The sequence below is a fragment of the Bombus flavifrons genome, chromosome 3, assembly GCF_040668555.2.
Source record: "Bombus flavifrons isolate JBK064 chromosome 3, iyBomFlav1_principal, whole genome shotgun sequence".
NCBI lineage: Eukaryota > Metazoa > Arthropoda > Insecta > Hymenoptera > Apidae > Bombus > Bombus flavifrons.
This window is the reverse complement of record NC_138444.1, coordinates 2,927,740-2,947,970: the sequence shown is the minus strand read 5'-3', so window position 1 is coordinate 2,947,970 and position 20,231 is coordinate 2,927,740. Positions and strand designations below refer to the sequence as shown.

Sequence of the window (20,231 nt, the reverse complement as noted above, 5' to 3'; positions counted from 1 at the left end):
CCCATAGACGACTCCTCCCGAAAAACGTTCGAAGGCGAAATCGTTGACGTAGATGGCAAGCAAATTAAAGATGAGAAACAAATTGAACAGTTGGAACCGCAGTTGCAGGAAAAGAAGTTGGAGCAAGTAATGGATGTGCAATTAGAACAAAAAGACAAGGAGAAGGTGAAGAGGGAAGAGAAGGAATCTTTACCTTCGGCTACTACCGTTGATGTAATCTCGGAGAAACCGAAAGTTCCGGAAAAACCAAAGACATTGGAGAAACCGAGCATACCAGAAAAAACGAAACGCATCTTGGAGAAGATAGAGTCAAAGTTTTCCGAAGCTAGAATCGCTAAACCAAAGATCATCGATACCGGATTCGACGATTTCGTGGAACCAGTCGCAGATCTGCCTTTGGACGAAGTGCCTGTGAAGCCCGCGTTAGAACTGGACAGCCTTAAAGTTCCTGAATTCGTTCCTTTCATGTCGAGGCCACACGGCGAACCTCTGCGCTCGAAATCGTTATCGCTAGCCGAAGAGAAAGCACCGATCGATACTTTGCTCTCGCCGGAAGTTGAAAACAAACACTTTGTTCCGGATGTGTCGCCAAAAAGGGCGAAGAAAACGAAACCAGAGCCAAAGAAGGATTTCAAGAAACAATCCAAGTCGCTCGAGGGAGACAAGCCTCCCTTGAAGAAAGCGACCTTGAAGGAGTCCCGCGTAACCACGCCCAGCTCGAAGATCGACAAGTCCAAATTGAAGTTGGGAGAGATGCCTCAGGAAATTATCATAATCGACTCGACCGACGTGGCACCAGAGGTGAGCATCGTTCAGAAAGGTAGATCCAAGTCTATCACTCGGTTGCCCGAGAAGGCATATTCCGCGTCAAAGGAGGACAAGGAGGAGAGCAAAGGTGGTACTCGAGCGAAATCCGCCTCGGTCGACGACGATCTGATCAAAATTACCGCGGCATCCGGCGTGAAATCCGAAAAAACGAGACCAAAGTCGTTAGGTATTTCAAAGAGTCTGAGTAGCAGCGCTGAAAGAAAAGATTCCGCGGAGAAGATATCGCCAAAGAGAACGATCGTTGAACGGTCGAAAAGTGGCACCAAGTCTGAGACTAAATCGACGGAATTGAAATCGCCTACATCGATGAAAGAAATAGTGGTGTCGAAGTTGCAGCAGGAATCTAGAGCGTTGCGTGCGAAGATCGATTTGAAAGCGGAAACCGATATCGAGGAGCCGAGGGCTGATACCGATTCCGACGCACGAGAGCGCGAGACTATGGACGCGTCCAGACCTGTAGAAGATCGCACCGCGGAGAAAAAGAGCTCGTATCCACAGGATTTGACGCAGTCGCCGGTAATATTGCGAAAGCTGGGACAAACGCCCGTTCTATTTGCCCGTGCGCGTCTCGGTCTATCGGAGGGAAGCGGAATCGGTGCATTGCAAAGACAGGGCGCAACGCAGTCTCCGACCTCTCAAAGGCGAGCCAAGTCGTTGGACGCTCCGGTGATAGCGGTGCACAAACTTCCACCGGCGACCGCGTTTTCCAGCAAGGATGACACCGTCGACGTGTCGGAGAATCCGGATGAGGAAAAGGCCAACGAGGACGTGCCGACAGAGGCGGTTGTTCCATATGGCAGCGGTGTCGTCTCCACCACTGGTCCGCCAATGAAACCGCAATCCATTCAGATCGAGGCATCGCCTAACCACAGATCCGACAGTACCGATCACACCACCATACCAGAGATCTTTACCGATTCCCTGTCTGTTACTGAAACTTCTGCGCAATATCTCGAATCGCCGTTGACAGAAAGCAACGAGATCATACCAAGCGCGGATTTGATTCCGTACGAGAGAGACGTGCTGCGATTAGACGCGAACGGTAAAGATCAAAAGACGATGTTGGAATCTGTTAAGGTGGACGAGAAAACGAAATTTATCGATCAGAGTTCCGTGGAGTCTGGCACCGAACAGGAAGTGGTCGCGTTCGATAAAGCTGTTAGAGCGGAAAAAATCGATCTACTCAGCGTCTCAAAAACCATCGAGGGTTCTATTCCGCGACCATGCGACCAAACAGCGATCGAGGCTGTGTCGCTGACGAAGGAGAAATTGTACGAACGTTCGATGATCGTCGATGAATCTACTGGAAAAATTGCCGAGGCCGAGATTTCCACGACAGTGTCAATCGAAATCGAGGACGAAGAAAAGCGGCAGGCAATCAAGCTCGCCAAGGATTCGAAGAAAGCGACGGAGAGGGACGATCTTCCCGACGTAACGGTGACTACCGTAACCGTTACGCGAGAAGACGCTGGACCGACCGCCTTTCTCAGATCGACGACAACGATCGACTTCGACGACGGACAAGACATGGTAAAGTCGCCGATTCAGATCTCTATCGAGGAGTGTTCCGACGATGACAGCGGTGGTGATGCCGAGGAAGATGAAGCAGAGGAGGACGAGGAGGAGATAGCCCATAGCGAAGACGAGCGGGAAGCGCAAGAGCAGGAAGGCGATGAGAATCGGCCGCTGGATTCCGCGGATACTAGCGAAGATACGCTCGACGCTTTAGATACCCAGGTTCACATGAGAGGTATCGACAGCGAATTGAGCTCACCGGATTACGGAGTCGACAAAATGGACGAGAAGACCCTAGTGGAAGTAGAGTTGACGCCTGAATATTTAGAGATGAGAAGAGAGGATGAGGACGGTGAACTAGCCGAGGAACTGCCAAAAGACGAGGAGTCCGTCGAAGAAATGATGAAAGAGTCACCCGAGGATGTTCCGAGCGCGAATCGTTTGACGATCGACAAGAAGCTTAGGTTGAGTAGCGAACGTTCGAGAAGCGAGGAAACCAGTACGTGGACGCCGGATCGCGAAGACCCGGAATCCAGCTCCTGCTCTATAGCTCGACCGCTGGGTATTGGCCAGATCCAGCCGATAGTGGATCGTCGGGAAATTGTCGCAATGATGAAAGATACGCGCAGGCCTGGTTCCTTGGAGGAGGAGAACAGCAGCGGCTCCCAATCGGGACTTAGACACGATTTGAATTCGACTTGGAAGTCCTTTCCCCTGGAAAGCTCTGGAAGTTCGAGCAACGACGAAGGTTGGACAGGTCAAGACGAGAACAATGCCGTTCAGTCTCACTCCGAGGATAGCAACGGACAGAATGAGGACAGTTTTCAAGAGGATCTTGCCGATTTTCCTGGCAGTTTCATTTATCCGATAGGTCCGGATATTCTAACCAGTTGTGGCACGTTTGCGCTCACACGTACGTTATCTAGGATTTCCGAGAGATCCACTACATCGGAACAGGATAAAAGCGATTTGGAGGACTCGTTCAAGCCTAGTTCAAGGTCACCCAGTTTGGACGACGAATCACTGATATCGAGCGACCATCAACTTTCTCTGTCCTCTGATCCACCATCCGGTACGCCTCTTCCCTCGATTTCCGATGATCGGCGCACATCGTCCGAATTGCCTGATATTCCTATAGACGTGGTAAGCGAGCAAGAGGAGGAGGCGAAATCGCCGAAATTGGGTGGGAAGCCGAAGCTACAGGAACAAAGCTCGGAGGATTGGCCATCTCCGCCTAGTTCGCCCGTGTTCGATCCTCCTGTAGTCAGCCACGTCGAAACCTTTTATATGGAGATCAAGCCTGAGGAGGCGGTCAAAGTAACGGTAACCGACAGCACCGAAACACCGGGTCAAGTGGAACACGATAGCGATTCTAGCGATGAGAATCGAACACTGCACGACGATTTGCATTCCACGTTCTTCGAGGACGGTCACAGCTCGACCTCTGCAACTACCGTTGACGGTACTGTAAAGATAGCCGTTAAACCAAAGTCGAACTCTCACGTGACGGGTTCTTCGCACAGCGAAGACACCTCGATGGGTTTGTCGATGTCGGAGTGGTCGAGTTCGAACAACACCGTGCGCCAATTTTGTCAATATTCTGGTACTAAATCCGACGACAACTCTCTGGCGGAACTCGGAGCCTCGATCTCGGACTGGTCGGGTAGCACGACCGTCATTCCTCAGCAGCACTACTCCTCATTGACGCCGGTCGAGAAAAGTCAAAGCGACACAACTACATCCGATAAAAGCGTGACTAGCATGAGGCCGAATTCCAAGTGCAGAACGGCCGATGGTCCTCCGCTTATTGGTCCATCCTCGCCACCGTTGCCGCCACCGCCGACTACGCCTCCACTAACACCGCCTCATTCCGTATCCGTATCCGTTTCCGTTTCCGTATCTGGGAACATGGATCGACGTTCGCCGTTCGACGAGCATCTGGCAATGGGTCTTTCGTTAGACAGCGAACGATCATCATCGATCGGTCGAACGATTAGGAACGAGCAGTCGAACGAAGCGAAAAGATTCATCGATAATCAATTCGATGACCATCGACTGGTGTCGCGTCACTGCGACGACGAACGGCAAGGTTCCGTACGATCGACGTATATCTCGCCACCTCGAATAACTCTTCAGAACGAGTTCGATGAGACTATCGACGACGAGTTTCGACTAATGTCGGACGATGGTGATGCGCCGCTTCCGATCCTCGAAGAGGAGGAAGAGCTCGACGACCAGGAGGTTGCGTCAGGGAGGCAACAGATGGGAGACGATCGTTTGTATGACAACGTTCCCGCTATGAAATATTCGAGCGGCGATCAAATCCGAATGGAAGTTGGTCGAGGGGACAACGCCGAGGATATGCACGAAAAATACGCAGATTTGGCGCTCGGTTCCAGACCGGCGGACGACGATTGGTCGTTCGAAGAGGAAAGAGAGGAGACTGTCATTCAGAAGGAAAAGGTCCGCAGCAGGTCAACTCCCAAATTCGAACGAGGTTTCTCCGAACCCATGGAAACTGGCAGGTATCATGAAACTAGATCGACCGAGCGACCCGTACTCGTTCCCATCAGAGCGAAGTCGACTCCGTATTATTCGACAACGAGTCTGAGCGGCGAGTCGACCACCTCTAGTCCTCCGATGCAGATCAGGACGCAGATTCGGACGAAAACGATGCCTTACTCGTCCAGCAAAAGTCCCCAGAGCGAGGGTGATACGTCTTCGAGCATGGACAGTCCCGTTCACACGCCTGTTCACGGCCAGATAGCTGTTCGTCGAAGACGACGGGAAAACTTAAAGAGGCGTCATCGAGTGGTGGTGGATTTCGAGGTGAAGGATGGTCAGATTATTTCGAGTACTGACTCAAGCTTCGACGTGGCCACTATTCCACCACCCTTATTGGCCGAACGTTCGAGATCCGACGTTGACGATGACGAGGATGACGATGATGACGACAATGACGACGATAACGATGGTGACGATGACGACGAGTACTCGGAGGCCAAGGAGATGCAGGAGAATCGACGACAACAACGTTGACGCGACTAGCACTTCGAATCTTTTAACTCCTTTGTTGCAACGTCTTTTGACATTTTCAACGAGAATTGGATAATTTGTCCAGGATGAAAACACGACAAGAGGCAACAAGGAGTAAACGAGATCGATGTCGATCCAATCGACATCGACGATTGTGGAGATCAAAAGATATCGTGAAAAACAATCTAGTTTAATCTATCGCGCATAAGGATAATTAGTACGTTTGTTACACGTTTTAGAAATTCAATTTAATTTGATACGATATCGTCGTTATCGCGTGGGAGCTTTTTGACCCGTAAACAAACCTTTAACTCCATCGTACTTAACTTATTCTATCGTATATTTATACGTATACGGAACGAGCCGACGCGAAAATACGATTGGAACGAAGCTACACCTACTAACGATAATTAGTCTAGAAAATACGATATATGATAAGAAACGGTAGCGATCAAAGGTGATACGTATGAGATACGTTTCGAGATTAATTAGGGTCGTTGCTACGCGGTTACCGCGAACGTATGTACTATGAAGGTATGACGGATCTCCGACGGCAGAGAAAGGATTCTCGAGAGAAATGAGAGTTAAAACGCAATCGTAGAAAAACGGAAAAATAGACAACGATGCTATTCCAATTTACGAAAACGACAATCATTGTTGAAGGTAAGATAGCATCGTTAAGAAAGTGGTAGGAAGGGTGAAATGGAAAAGGGAAAGGCAGAGGAATTGTCTCTTTTAGTTCGAGAATTGAATCCTCGATAAGCGGTCGTATTATTTGATCGTAGTTTAATTTATGTCTCGTTTAACGACGAAAGACAAGTTGCTCAACATAGGTACTTATACAAAATGTTTATCGCGTACTTTCGTTGATACACACGTACGTGCGTGTATTGTATGGAATTGCGATTCACGGTGCGAGTGGCTAAATCGGAACGCGTGAAATATCGCGATAGGTTTAACGAACCGTCGAAACGTTTGTCGTCGAAAGATCGAATGATCTGCAATCTTTCTTCCCTCAGTTTTGTCTCACGGTGTTACAACTCTCTACGGCTTGGAGTATGATCGACGACCGATCTACCAGTTATATTGCTAGACTCCGGGATCGTGAATAAATTTACGCGACTCGAGCAGATGCGGGACGCGTCTTCCGTTTAATTTTCTCGATAACGACGATCACGGTTCAGCACGTGATTTTTCAAGGTATCGATAATGGTAAATGGTAATGGTAACGGCCAAGGTCATCCGATGGTTACGGCATGTTAGGTCGTTGAATTTCCCTTGATGTCAATTATAAAGCTGCGCCGATGAAAGTATGACGTTGGATTTAAAAATATGGATGACCTTGATATCCGAAGAATCGCGTGGCCTCGGCGTTGTTTACCATCGTGGGGTTTTATGGAAGATGTTTTTTCTGCATCTTTAAAGGGAGAACGATCGACCGCGTCGCGTCACGTCGAATTGCTTGGAACATGTCGTACGTGAAGGATCAAACCGAACTATTCAACTCGGAGAGACAAAGAAATTTGAATTGGTTGAAAGAAAAAATTCCATTGGCTTCAATTTACGTTCTTCCGACTAATACCAAGCTTTCTATCGTATGCTCTATTCAGACGTTAATTTTTGCATGATCAAGAGTAACGGAAAACTGTATCGATATGAATTTCTATGGAATTTCGTAAGACAACGATCTGCAAAATAATGCAGCATGATATTCTCAATGGTTTTTGAGTCTGTTGGTAATAAGATAACTCGGTTAGGAAGCTCGATACTGTTCATACGAGGGACGCATAGTTGGTTAGGTCGAGGCTAAATTTGTAAAACGATCGATATTAATATAATGGACTACGAGAAAAAGCCGGGAGTAAATAACTATCCCGTTGCAGGTCGGGTTAACGCGGTACTAACGCGTAATTTTACGTCGAGCGTAAGGGCGTCAATGTAAAAATATCTTAGCACGTCGCGTCCCATGTTTGTTATGGAAATATCGTACCGAAGGTTCTATGCTCGAGAAACAACATCCAAACCGAATTTCTTCATTTCGTTTGCTTTCTTTCAATGTTGATGTTTCGGTGGAATTTAGCTGCGATTTTGGTTTCTGATGGAGTTTAGAGACATTCAAAAGCAATAATTTAACCTATTCGTAAGAGGTTGATCGTTAGGAAGCGAACGTTAGATAGGGATTTATTGCACTGAGAATACGGATCGGAGAGTTTTTCTTCCTTGTTGTGCATAGACGTACATAGACGTGTGTCGTTTCAACGATACGATTCCGTTAACCCTCTGACTGCCACGCGTAACATTCCAATCTTTACATATAGTCTGATTCGTCCCTCCGATTTTCTACGCTTAACGTTTTTGTTTTTCGTTATCGTAGATAGTTATAGATCGCACAGGTATATTCGAGAATCGTTTAATTTTTCATATCGAAACGGCAATGTTCGAAGCAAAAGCACTTCATATCTTTTCTGTTTCGCGCACAACGACTCGATTGATCCGATCTACGATAGATGATCGACAAGACAAGAGGAGACATCCGTTTAACAGAGTTTGCAGATATTGGAGAAAGGGCGTGGCGGTCGGAGCGGAAAAGCTGAGCTTAGATAGCCTTGTGTCAGACCGGCTTGAACGGTCTGAACCGTTCTGTGATTTGTCGCGAATTAAAAACGCGAAAGAAGGGAGAATGTATATATAGTCGATGGTGCGTCTCGAAATCAATTCACGCCTTGTTTCTTCCAGACGGGTAGGGGTAGCTCGTTTGACACGAGACAGGATATCAACGCGATCTCTAAAATAGTCTATCTTAAGCATGGACGATCGTTGATAATCACGTTGTCGTTGAATAATCGTTAATCACCACCGTGACCATTAATCGCCACTCCATTAGTCATTGTTACGGTATTATCGCTACACTTAATTGATTAAAAGGTTACTAGTTACTACATCGTAGAACGCAGTGAAGAAATATACAAAGAAACTAAGTACGTAACTACGTATCAAAAGATATAATAAAAGATACGAGATTAGAAAGTGAATGCCGAGTGCTGATCACGATGTCGAGGCTTAAGTTGCTTTCTACGAACGCGATGATGAGTCAACGAGAATCGTTCAATCGTGATAGATCGATGGCGAACTGAAAATGCATTTTTGAACGATCTTCGCTCGCGTACGTCCTTTCGTCGAGAATCTACGTTTTCGCTTGCGATTCCTCGAAGCTATACATAATATACGATTCGCGATAGCAATTCTTTTCGAACGCAACACCGCGTTTGTCGGCGAAACGATACTCGAGCGACCGGCAACGTTCCCTTCGCATTCCTCAAGCGTCTGCACGTAAGGATAGCGATTCGGCTGACAACCAGGGAAACGTTGCACGAGAACGAGTCGCGAGGAGTTCGCGATACCGTATTGATTCTCAATTTGTTCCTTTGCATGCAAAACTATCGGCATATCTTCGTAATCGTCGCTCTTGAACGATCGACGCGGAATCCGTCGCGGATCCCACCGCGGTTATAATAGGGCCGTACTTCGGCTGCGCTATAATACTCACGAACGTTATCGTCCAGTAGGACAGAGATCACAGTAAAACAGTAAGTCAATCTCGATGGGAGCATGGAAATATTAAGACGATTAACTTATGCGTGCATAATGATGGGCACTAGATTTGCTTGTTGCTTGATACGATCAAGCGATCGTACCAGCCCGATTAGTTTTGTCTACAGTGTTTCAAGCATAATATCGACTGATCATTTTTCGTGCCCATCGTTAGTTACCTTTACGCGAACGCGTCGACGCTTTGACGGATATCCACCGTCCCTGGAATCGTCGCTTTCTTCTCGAGTTCCTCGATCATTCTGGATCGCGCTTTCTTTTCTTTCTTTCTTTCTTTCTTTCTTTCTTTCTGTCTGTCTATCTGTCTTCCTTTTCTTTTATACATTCTCGAAGAAAGTTGAAAGGTACGGTCCTGCCGATCGATTCCTCCAAGCGAAATCCCATCCTAGACAGAAGAAGAGTATCGTCGTATCCTCGATCTATCCGTACGAGTTCCTGTATCGGTTTAATCTTGACTTGTCCTCGTCTTGCATTTGTGCATCGTCAATCCTGTCCTGCCATCGATATTACTACACACGCACGCGTCTCTTCGAGCACTATTCTCTTTCTGTATTTCTACGTTTTTCAGTTTGTCTATGTCATCGTATCATTACCATTGTCATTATCGGCCTCGCCATACCACCTTTCATTCTTTCCATTTTACCAATGTTGTCACTCGACCATCTCTTCGTCTATCGTTCTCATCGCAGATATCATTTTTCAATTTCGTTTCCTTGGTTTTCCTTTCTCTTCTACTTCTTCTTTTGAACTCATTCTCCCTCATGGTTATAGTTATTTGGTACGCGTGCGTGTTACTCGATTACACAGCGCGTATGTGCCGCCTCGAGATCGTTGCGCTCGAAGTTTTCGAATCCGTGTGCAGACTGACAGTTAATGGAAACGGGATTGGAAACGGTGGATTTTTGGCTGTTTAGAAACCGATCCTTAAAAATTCGTTCGTCGAAGAAAATATGAGACGACGAGCTACTCGATACCGAGTTGCCATTTACCTGCCAAATTTATCGCCAGTTTCCGCAACGAGCTTTTGCTTTCGCGCTTCAATGAAAAGAAGAATCCGTTGCCAATGCGTTCCCAGCACGCGGCCCCACTGCTCGTATTTACGCCTTTTTTCCCTTTTACAAGCGAGTCACGATCAATGAGAAAAAGATTTTTGCCAAGCAACCCACGAAAACCTCGAGCCCGACGAGATGTTCAAAGTTGATCGGTTTATATCAATATTAACAAACGACTGAACACTATTCGTTACGATAAATGATATACATGTTATGTGTAAGTATATACGCGTATATCAATAATACGTGTATATGTTTATATACAATATATATATTATATATATAATATAATATATATACATATATATATGAATTTATATTTAATTATAGACATAAGACGTTAGTATGCAAAGGTCGTGATACCTGCAATAGGGATCAAGGTATTAGACATAAAATATATTTAGATAACTTGTACGGTCATGCGAATTTCCGTTGCAGTATAAATGTTTGATTTGTTTTTACACGTTTCGCATTGTTTATATCGATATTTCGTGATTTGTCAGGACACACGGGACACGACGTTTATTTGCTGTGAATCGAAATATGGAAGATGGTCGTTATTTAGTATTCTCGTTCGTATCATTCTTCGCGATCGAATGCAGAAATGATCGTCGGAGCCATATATGTGTGTTGCATAGAGAGGGGGGAAAAGGCGATGACGACGATGGAAAGGCAGGGGATTCCGAACAACGACCAACACGAATAGGTCGTCGGTATGGAATTGGTAGCGCGGGAGCACGGAGCGCATTCGCATTTTCGATGTACTCTACGTATGCTTTTCGACAGGTGGTGAATACAATCGTTGGAACTACGCGAACGGCTACGTGAACTCGCCGGCTTGGCACGTGCCACTTCGCATGGCACAGATTCGTAACGTAATGGTTCACGCAACGCCACGCACTCTCACCAATCGATTCATACCGGCATACCCACGTTGAGAACACTGCGGGACAAACAAAGAAGTACCATGCTACATCTCTGAGAAAATCGGAAGCTTCCTTAGCACGCTAGAGAGAAACAAAGTGAACCGGAGTGAAAGAAAATCGACGTCACGAGAGACGATCGGAAAGAAAGGGAGAAGATGTCTTCGTACTTTCATCTTCGGTGCTTCGTTCACATTCACGGTCACGTTTACGATTCTCGTACGATCACGTAGCTATGTTCCGGCGAAGGAGAGAGAAGATAGGAGACGCGTGTTCATCGGGTCTCGAGCTGTGGCACGATTTAAACACGGATCGATAGATCGTGTGGCTGCCACGGAGAAACCTAACGCCACCGAATTACCGAGCATAAATTTGCCAAGAACATTACCGCCGTTCTTACTTGGAAAGCTCGGATGCAAAAACCGCGTTTCTCTTGGCACGGATCCGTTAGCTGCCGTCGCGTCGTCTCGGCCGATTTTGCTCTCTCGCTTATTGCTAGTCACCTCTATAACCTCGTTCCGTTACTCTCCGTTATAGCGCTCATTCTGCTCTTCGTCTCACATCGGCGCACCTTCTATTCCTCTCTTGCGTGTTGTTCATTCACTATCCGCAATATCATTCACGTATGCACTGCACCTTTAGAAGGTAGAACGATAGCTGATCGATTTGTCTCAAAACATCGGTGTCCGAGTATCGCTGGGCGGTTCTTTCGATTTGTAGCTTAACCGTTCAAAGTTCATCTGTTCACTTAACCGTTTCGCGATGTTTCACAGAGTTTCCCAAAGAAAACCTACGCTTTATACAGTTGCATAGAACTTGCCGATGTAAGTTCGAGCGTGTACAGTTTATTTCGATCATCCTTTGGTCTTCTTTCTTTTTCTCCTCTTTTCTTAAGATTTAACGAGTTTTGCGTAGCTGCAACCCTTCTGACATCCATCCCTCGGTCGATCTAGCTTTTAGTTCCCGTAAAATGCACCGAGATCTCTTGCCACGTAGCTATCACTTTAGTTCACCTCGCTAGTCTGTCGTTCAAGTTGGTCTACCCTTCGTTATTGTGCGCAGAGATGTGAATTTTTGCGAGACGTCGACGCGCTTTTGACGGTTTCGCGAACGTTCTCGTGAATTCGAGCTTACAAATACGTGAGTTGCAGTAATAGCCGCGGTGTTAATCATCGCGCTATCTCATAAGTGCAACAAGATCCCACGATCGAATCTGCTAAAGCGTCATTTAGTCGCGACGCACTGATTAAACTCACATCTCTAGTTGCAGTGTGGTACTTGATTTTGCAGCATCGTACACGTACATACACACTTGCGTTGAACGTGTGTCAACTATTTTCTACTATTTAGGAACCTTGTGAACCATTACGTAGCGAACCCTGTCACGATTCACCAACGGTTGTATCTTTGTCGCTTGCCACGATATCTTTCATAGTATTACCTACCGTTACCTATATCGTACCCTACAGAGGAAACATCCCTAACGAATCGGGCCACCCACGTCACATAACCAAGACACATCGAACGCACTCGTATACACTCGTGTCACCCGGGATACTTCTCCATAAGTTTTGCAACGTATGTGTATGACACTGTATGATTGTACCTCCGATTCTACGTTTTCTCTTCGATCCTTCTTTCCATTTCCACTTTTCTCTAACCGTGACCTTCTTCCAGGTGTTCATGCTCGCTGTCTTTTTTCTATGTTGTTACGTGTTCAACGTATCCTCACGGTCACACGGTGTATGGCAACGAGACTAGATCCGTTTCCTTCGACCCTCTATCACCCGAGCATTCGCTTTTTATCGGCTGCTCGATCGAAGAAAACTACCGACTATGTACTTGTTTCATTCTTTTCTGTTATCTCTGCCTCGTCGCATTACGGTGTTGCGATCGAAGTATTACGATACTCTTTTAAATATTCATAATTATTCATAATACTTTTTGTCGATTAGTGCCAAATTTTGCGTAAACGCAGTTAAAACGATCGTATTTAGAATCGTATTTGTTGGGTAAACGGTACGTTTGATTCTTTTGCATAGACGGAAATCCTCGTCTTCCACGAAACGTTATCGTAGTCGACTTAATTAGATACTTTTTATAAACTTTTTATACGCGTTATACTTGGCGGATTCCAGAAAGGATGTAGAACAAAAACGTACCTTCGACGATCGATGAATTTCCGAAGAAACGTAATTATCGATTTCACACATTCACATATTTTCGATTCTTTCCCATTTTTACTTAAGAATAATCGTAGCTTTCGAGAAGCGGGTCAAACGAACGATCGATTTAAAAGATGATGAAGGAGGGAAAGCGAAGGTTACTTATATATCAAGAAAGATAACGCGTGTCCGTCGTGTCGGCGCTCCTTCAATTTGTAATTTGTACCTTTTTTCGATCGTTTATCAACATACCGTACTTGTTAGCTCTCTCTCTCTCTCTCTCTGTCTCTCTCTCTCTCTCTCTCTCTCTATACGTACACGCACAGATACGTGCAAGCGCGTGTGCGCATATACACACAAACACACACACACACACACATACACATGCACACAAGGATACGGTCCGACAATACGCGGTGATTTTCCCCTGAAGAACTGAAATTCGTGGTTCAAAAAAAAAGAGAAAGATGAGAGAGGTAGGTAGCCTTAAAAAGGTCTTAAGCGTTAAAAAGGGGAATCACGGCGTTCGAGGGAAGGGAAGATAACATTTCAAGCGTAGGAAATCTCTATTGTACATTGATTATTGATTATTGATACATTAATTATGATAATAATAAATTATATACAAAGTCACATAGCCAGAGGTTTTCTGTGATTCCGTTTTTTGTTTTCTTAGACGATTTCGTTTTAATTTCTTCAACCTGTTTTCTCAACGTTGTCTTCCGTGGATTAGGTTTTTCTTTCGATTTCCAATTCTTCTTCCTCCACCTTTGTTCTTTACTCTCTTCCTCCCTCTCCGCCTTCATCTATCTTTCTCTCTCTCTTTCTCTCTCTTTTCTCTCTTTTCTCTCTCTGTAATTCTCCTCACCATTTTTTCTTTTCTTGATTCAATTGAACATTATTATTAGAGGTATCTTCCTAGTCCCTGCGCGTCGTCCTTTTTCCGTTCTTCATTACCGTATCTTTTTATCGCACTCCCGGATTCGTTGGTCGACCGGATGACAATACCATGTGTGAGTAATCCCTAACAGTGCCTATCTTTACTATCAGTGGTATGTTTACTATTCTTTGCGGTTTGTTGTTTCGATGATTTGTTCATTTGCTCGGTAGTGGCACCATTTTCTTTCTTCTGTTAACGAGTCTGGATGTAGCCTCGCATCTTCGATTCGCTCAAATCTTAGAACGTGGATGCACGTTAAATTCAGACTTTAAGTTTGGACGGTCTCTGTAATTAGCTGAAGACGCAATGTGGAATGGCTTCGTTGTTTGACGAATTTGAATTCGACGGTTTTATTTGCTTCGGTACACGCTATCGAAGACGTAGCACTGCACTACGTAGGATTTTGCATGTTCAAAGCTGTTTATCTTTCCGTTTACTCACGTAATCCATTGATCACGTCTATTTTAATCTTAATTGTGTAAGTGTACGGGAAAGTATTATTTTCTTGAGTTATATATATACATACATATTACAGATTTTTAACTGGATGCATTTCAAAAATTAGACTCTTCTTAGCACCGTTTTGTAATGTGACACGTGTAACGTAGATCAACAACGTAGATTCTTTTCAAAAGTCTTTTCTTCCTTGAAACGCATCTCCTGTAACAATTCCTTGCACGATGTACGTAGGTACGTGTCTATATAATACTTGGTCATTTTAAAAGTTCTTGCGGTTCTTGAACCCTTTACTTAGAGAAAGGATTCGATTTTCTATTTTAATATTATGCACTTGAATAACGGCAACGTGACATTTAATGGCCTTGATGTTATGGATCTCGGATGGTCGTCAAAAGACCTTAATAACTATATTCCCGAGATATTGAATTTCGGTGGAACTACGTTGTTTTAAAGCGAACGGTTTCAAGCCGCGACAACTTTCAGGACGAATGACCTATTAGAAAGAATGATTACTCTTCCGAAATCCTTGCTCGACATTTTTCTCTTTCTCTTCGTTTCTCTATCTCTTCTTTTTTGTATATTCTTCGTTGCAAATCCTACCGTTATCGGGATAAGAATCGACGCGGCTAAAGTCAAAAGAGGCTGATACAGTGCACCGTAGCATGCGAGTCGAGTTCGTACTTTTTCCTCGAGCGTTTATTTCTTATTGTTTGTAAACCGCAATTTTCTTATTCTTTGTGGTTTAACTCGTACGATCCAAGAATTCCTTGTCTTACTTGTCTTCGTTTACAGATACCGAGACAGATAAGCAGGAGAAGGCCAAGAAACAGGAGAACAATAATTCTGTTTTCGCCAATGAAAAATCCCCTGAGAAACGTACGAACGGTATGACGGAAACCAGCAACCCGAGCATGGTAAATACACCGGATCTAAGCCCAGTGAAAAATATACGAAACGGAGAGATGGAAGATGCCGAAGTTCGAAAGACTAAAGTGAGCTCACGTTTACAAATGTTTCGTTTGCATTTTCGTCTCATTGGATGAATTAATGCGTGATTTTCTTCTTGATAAATAGAGATGGCCGACCGACAAGGCATATTATATCGCGAAGGAACTTCTTATGACCGAGCGAACTTACAAGAAGGATCTCGACGTTATAAACGTGGTACGTACACATCGAGAATATCCAAGTTCCAAAATCGTTCGAATTGAAATGTACGTGGAGAAATTTTTTTATTCTATTCAATTTGTAACATATATCTAGCGCGAGGATAACGAAAAAATCGTTGTGATAATCGCATGTCCCATTTTTACTCGACAGTGGTTCAGAGAGGAGGTATCTCGAGAGGCTGAACTGGAGGGTGAAGCGGTTGTTTCGCTGATCGAGCTTTTAGCGGACGTTCACGGGCCCTGCCTCCAAGAAATGGAAGCGAGATTAGAACGATGGGAAAGTAACGCTCGGCACAACATCGGCGATTTTCTTTATAACACCTTGTTGAACGTACTGCCGCTTTACGATCAATACCTCGAGAATCTAATACCCGTCCTCGAGAAGATGGAATATTATACGAGGACATCACGTCGTTTTGACCAACTGTGCCGAGATTTCGAGGCGCAGAAACATTGCTATCTACCGTTAACCTCATTCCTTTTAAAACCATTGCAACGATTGTTGCATTACAACAGTATTATCGATAGTATGTCAATCATTCTTTGTTAAACTAATCAATACGTATGTATTACCTATACTGATGTACATGCGTGTTACACTGATCCGATTCTTTTAGGGTTACTAGATCATTATCCAAAAGATCATACGGATTTCGAAGATTGCCTAGCGGCAAGAGATCGACTAGGCGAAACGTTGCTGGAAGGTCTTAGCATAATTAATCAAGCGGTAAATATTTGTAATCAGTTGTTGGTATTTAGAGTTGTATACTTCGATATTCGTTAATTTTGTACGTTATAAATATAGGAGAATCTAGTTCAGCTTTGCGAAATGCAAAGAGATATCAATGGCTTCGACAATTTGGTTCAAGAAGGTCGTAGATTTATTAGACAAGGTTGTCTGCAGAAGTACAGCCGCAAAGGTTTTCAACAAAGAATGTTTTTCCTGGTAAGTTTCTTCAACCACCGTTTTCCCGTAAAAATGGCTTCTTTCGCATAAACTTTCTTACTCGATCGTCTTTCAGTTTTCGGACATATTATTATATACATTCCGTACTCAACAACCAACTCAGTGTTTTCGCGTTCACGGCCAACTTCCGTTAAAGGGGATGAAGATTCGAGAAAGCGACAATAAAACTGGATCGGACTTTGCGTTTGTAATCGACCCTCAAGGAAATCAGTGAGTATCGTAAATGGAGTATTGTCCCGTTTAAGTAAATTATTGAACTTAACAAGGTGTTAAAAGGACGAGGTCTCCATAGTTATTAAGAGGTCAATTGACTGTAAAGACTTCACTTAAGCGTACCATGCTCCCAATGTAAATGTGCCAGACGTATCAGTGAACATTTTCGTGGGCATTTTATTCATTGGACAAATTTTCTCGTATTCGCTGTTATTTCGCGCATTCTCTTTCCTTTTTATCTTTCTCTTGTATTTTTCTTATTTCTTTTTTCACCGTCATATATTTAAACGAAGAAATATTCGCCTCATACATTCAAGTCGACGGTTTACGTAGGTCTTTAACAGTTGCCGCTAGTAACGAAGAAGAAAAAGAGAGATGGTTAGAAGACTTGAATATGGCTATAGCGCAAGCTGACGCAGATCCAAAGATGCCATATTTGAATTTGAAGGCTTGTAGTAAGTACCCTTAGCAACAGAATCCTTGTTTATTCAACGGATATGAAGCAGAATTATTATTTATGTGATATACAATCAAATTTTAGGTTCAGCCGACGAAATGGGCGACGGTGTTGGGTTAGAAGGAGACCGAGGAAGTTGTGGCGGTGCTAAAGCTTCTCAACGAAGCAACACGACTGTACATGTTTGTTGGCATCGAAACACGAGTATCAGTTACAGCGACCAATTGCGAGCGTTTCAAGTAAATGAATACAAATTTCTATTAAGCAAGTAAAGATGTATAATAGTTCTAAGGCATATACGTATTTATTTCAGAACCAACTTAGTGGATTTCTGTTACGGAAATTCAAGAATAGTAATGGTTGGCAAAAACTTTGGGTTGTCTTTACCAACTTTTGTTTATTCTTTTACAAATCGCACCGAGATGACTTTCCACTGGCTAGCTTACCATTGTTAGGATACACTGTAACTACTCCGTCAGAGAAAGATGGTATCAATAAAGATTTTGTTTTTAAGCTGCAATTTAAAAGTCACGTATATTTCTTCCGCGCTGAGAGCGACTACACATTTGGACGGTAAGAAAGATTTGTGATAAAGCGCGATTAGAAATTTATCCTTCGAAATTTGTCTGACGGGACATGAATGTTTTTCAGGTGGGTAGAAGTGATTCGAAGCGCGACGCAGCAAAGCCATGTGTCAAGTAGTTTTAATGGAAAAGAAGGATATTAACATACGTATTCTATAGAATGCTGAAATGATGTTAACAAAACATTTGAAGAGAATAGTGCTATATGCACCATTATTTCAAAGCGTTTTTCATCTTACGATATAGTATTAAAATCGAGAAATCTCAACATCTTCAGGACAGATCTATGTTAGCAGTAACGTTGCGGCCTTATTCTAGGACTGAAATCAAATTTATACGATTGAAGTTGTAATCGACAATCAAATCAAAATCAAGAGTATCAAAAGAAAATGTAAGGAGATGATAAAAATATCGTAAAAAAGTCAAAGCATTCTGCTAATCTCCAAATTCGATTATTCCAAGAATCATTGATGTTAAGATATATCGCGTTCTTATCGGTTTCCTTGTACTTTAACTGATGCGTAGTTAAAGATACGCTTGAAAAGAGTGATAATTGGAATGTAAATATAATTATTTAGATCCAAGTGGATCGCATTTGTTTGGAATTTATATGAATCTGATATACGAATCTAAATGTATTTGGATTATTGATAAGAATTTGTTGTCCATCATTCAAACGACGAAACTTCGATATAGATAGTGAAAAATGTATAGATATTAGCGTAAACCTTGGACCAATTTTATAATAGAATTTCTTTAGTCATCCATATAAAAAGACAATAATTTTGTTAGCGTACTGATAATTTTTTTTGTTATTAAATTAATATTAACAAGAGATATATAGAGAAGTTATTTCTCGCTATTATTAAGAATTTTATGATGTCATAATTGTTTTTGCTAAGTATTACTTTTTCGAAGTAATGCACGATTCAATTATACAAAGACTGGCTATGTGAATTTGACGAAAAATTTAGTACACGCATCATACGTGTCACATTTGTAACGATCGCATGTAATTAAAAGAAAGGACCTATGCAATAATAATATGAACACACATATCCATACGAATGACTCATCTATGCGAAAAACAAAAGTCCATAACTTAATGGTTATCTGTTTTTTTTTTTAGTTATTACGGTTGTTTTGTTATAATATAGAATTTAATTTATATATATATATACACACACACACATATTATATATACATAGAAATCAAAGAGAAAAAATTAGTTTTATACTCGCAGAACCGTACTCACAAGCGCGCATGGGATATATATATCCGAAAGGATACCTCGTAAGAGATACATGGTTATCTTTAGCAAATTTTCGAAATGTTCGTACAGAGAAGCATCATTCAAATTGCCAAACTTGTGCGTTTATTTCAAAACAATTGTATCGTTTTCGTTTCGATATATTTGATAACGTAGATTCGAAATAAGTTGTTATGTAATATGATGTATCAATATTCCACAATAAACGTACATTGCTACTTTTAAAACTCTTTTAATCAATTACGGTAATGGATGTAGTTAAACTTACAATTTGGTCGTTAAGACATTCAATAAAGTATCTATGCACATACTTACAAATAAGGGAAGAAATACATATTTATCTTTCACATTCATCGCGAATATGAAATGCACCCAATATATTCTTGATCTTTCTCATATTAGATTACTTTTGTTCAAATTAGTAGGTAAATGTATCAAGCCTAAGTATAATTGTGTAGTTTTCCTTGTATTCATTGTGTACCGCAACATTTATAAAAGCTCAAAAGAAAAAAGTTTTCAATCACGAGATGCTGGAAATACCCATAATAAAATTCTAACAATTGTATGCGATATCCTTAATCGTTTCCTCGGTATCACGTTGATCTGAGTACCATTGATTAACGATGGACAATCGTGTTCATATTATATATCATAATGGGAGCCAGTCAAACGAGTCTTTAACGTGAGAATTGCGAATGCAAACTATCCTTGTAGGAGAAGAAAACGATAAAATCGTAACCACGAAACGAAGAGAGCGGTGTTTCCGCGAAATGAACTATCTGAACGTATTTTTAAAAATATAAAAGAAATCGTATAACTGTAGTCATCGCTTCATACGTATGTATAATCGATAGAATATTATTATGGTTAGGTCAATGTCTAACTAATAACAAACATAGCTCCAAACATAAATCCGAGGTTATCAGCGTTTCTGTTCACGCGTACAACCTTCTATCGAAGCTCTGATCGTTGTTCGATGACGTTTATTTGCTGATTTATCAATACCAGTAACGATTTTTTATTCGATGAAGCTTATACCAGTGA

At 42.8% G+C, this 20,231-nt stretch overlaps 1 protein-coding gene across 7 annotated transcripts in view; it reads left to right on the top strand.

Annotated features, from left to right (window-relative positions):
- The window catches only part of LOC138178145 (FERM, ARHGEF and pleckstrin domain-containing protein 1), a 28,844-nt gene extending 9,430 nt beyond the window's left edge, over positions 1-19,414 (top strand). For 3 of the 7 annotated variants that reach the window (XM_069109658.1, XM_069109659.1, XM_069109660.1), the window contains exons 12-21: positions 15,320-15,519; positions 15,602-15,691; positions 15,848-16,223; positions 16,314-16,423; positions 16,502-16,642; positions 16,719-16,873; positions 17,210-17,331; positions 17,418-17,572; positions 17,647-17,906; positions 17,985-19,414. In XM_069109658.1, coding sequence (XP_068965759.1) covers positions 15,320-15,519; positions 15,602-15,691; positions 15,848-16,223; positions 16,314-16,423; positions 16,502-16,642; positions 16,719-16,873; positions 17,210-17,331; positions 17,418-17,572; positions 17,647-17,906; positions 17,985-18,060 — 1,685 coding nt within the window. In that variant the 3' untranslated portion in view covers positions 18,061-19,414. The other 4 variants (XR_011172611.1, XM_069109661.1, XM_069109662.1 and 1 more) reach the window with 4 other exon arrangements.
- The last annotated feature ends 817 nt before the right edge of the window (positions 19,415-20,231 follow it).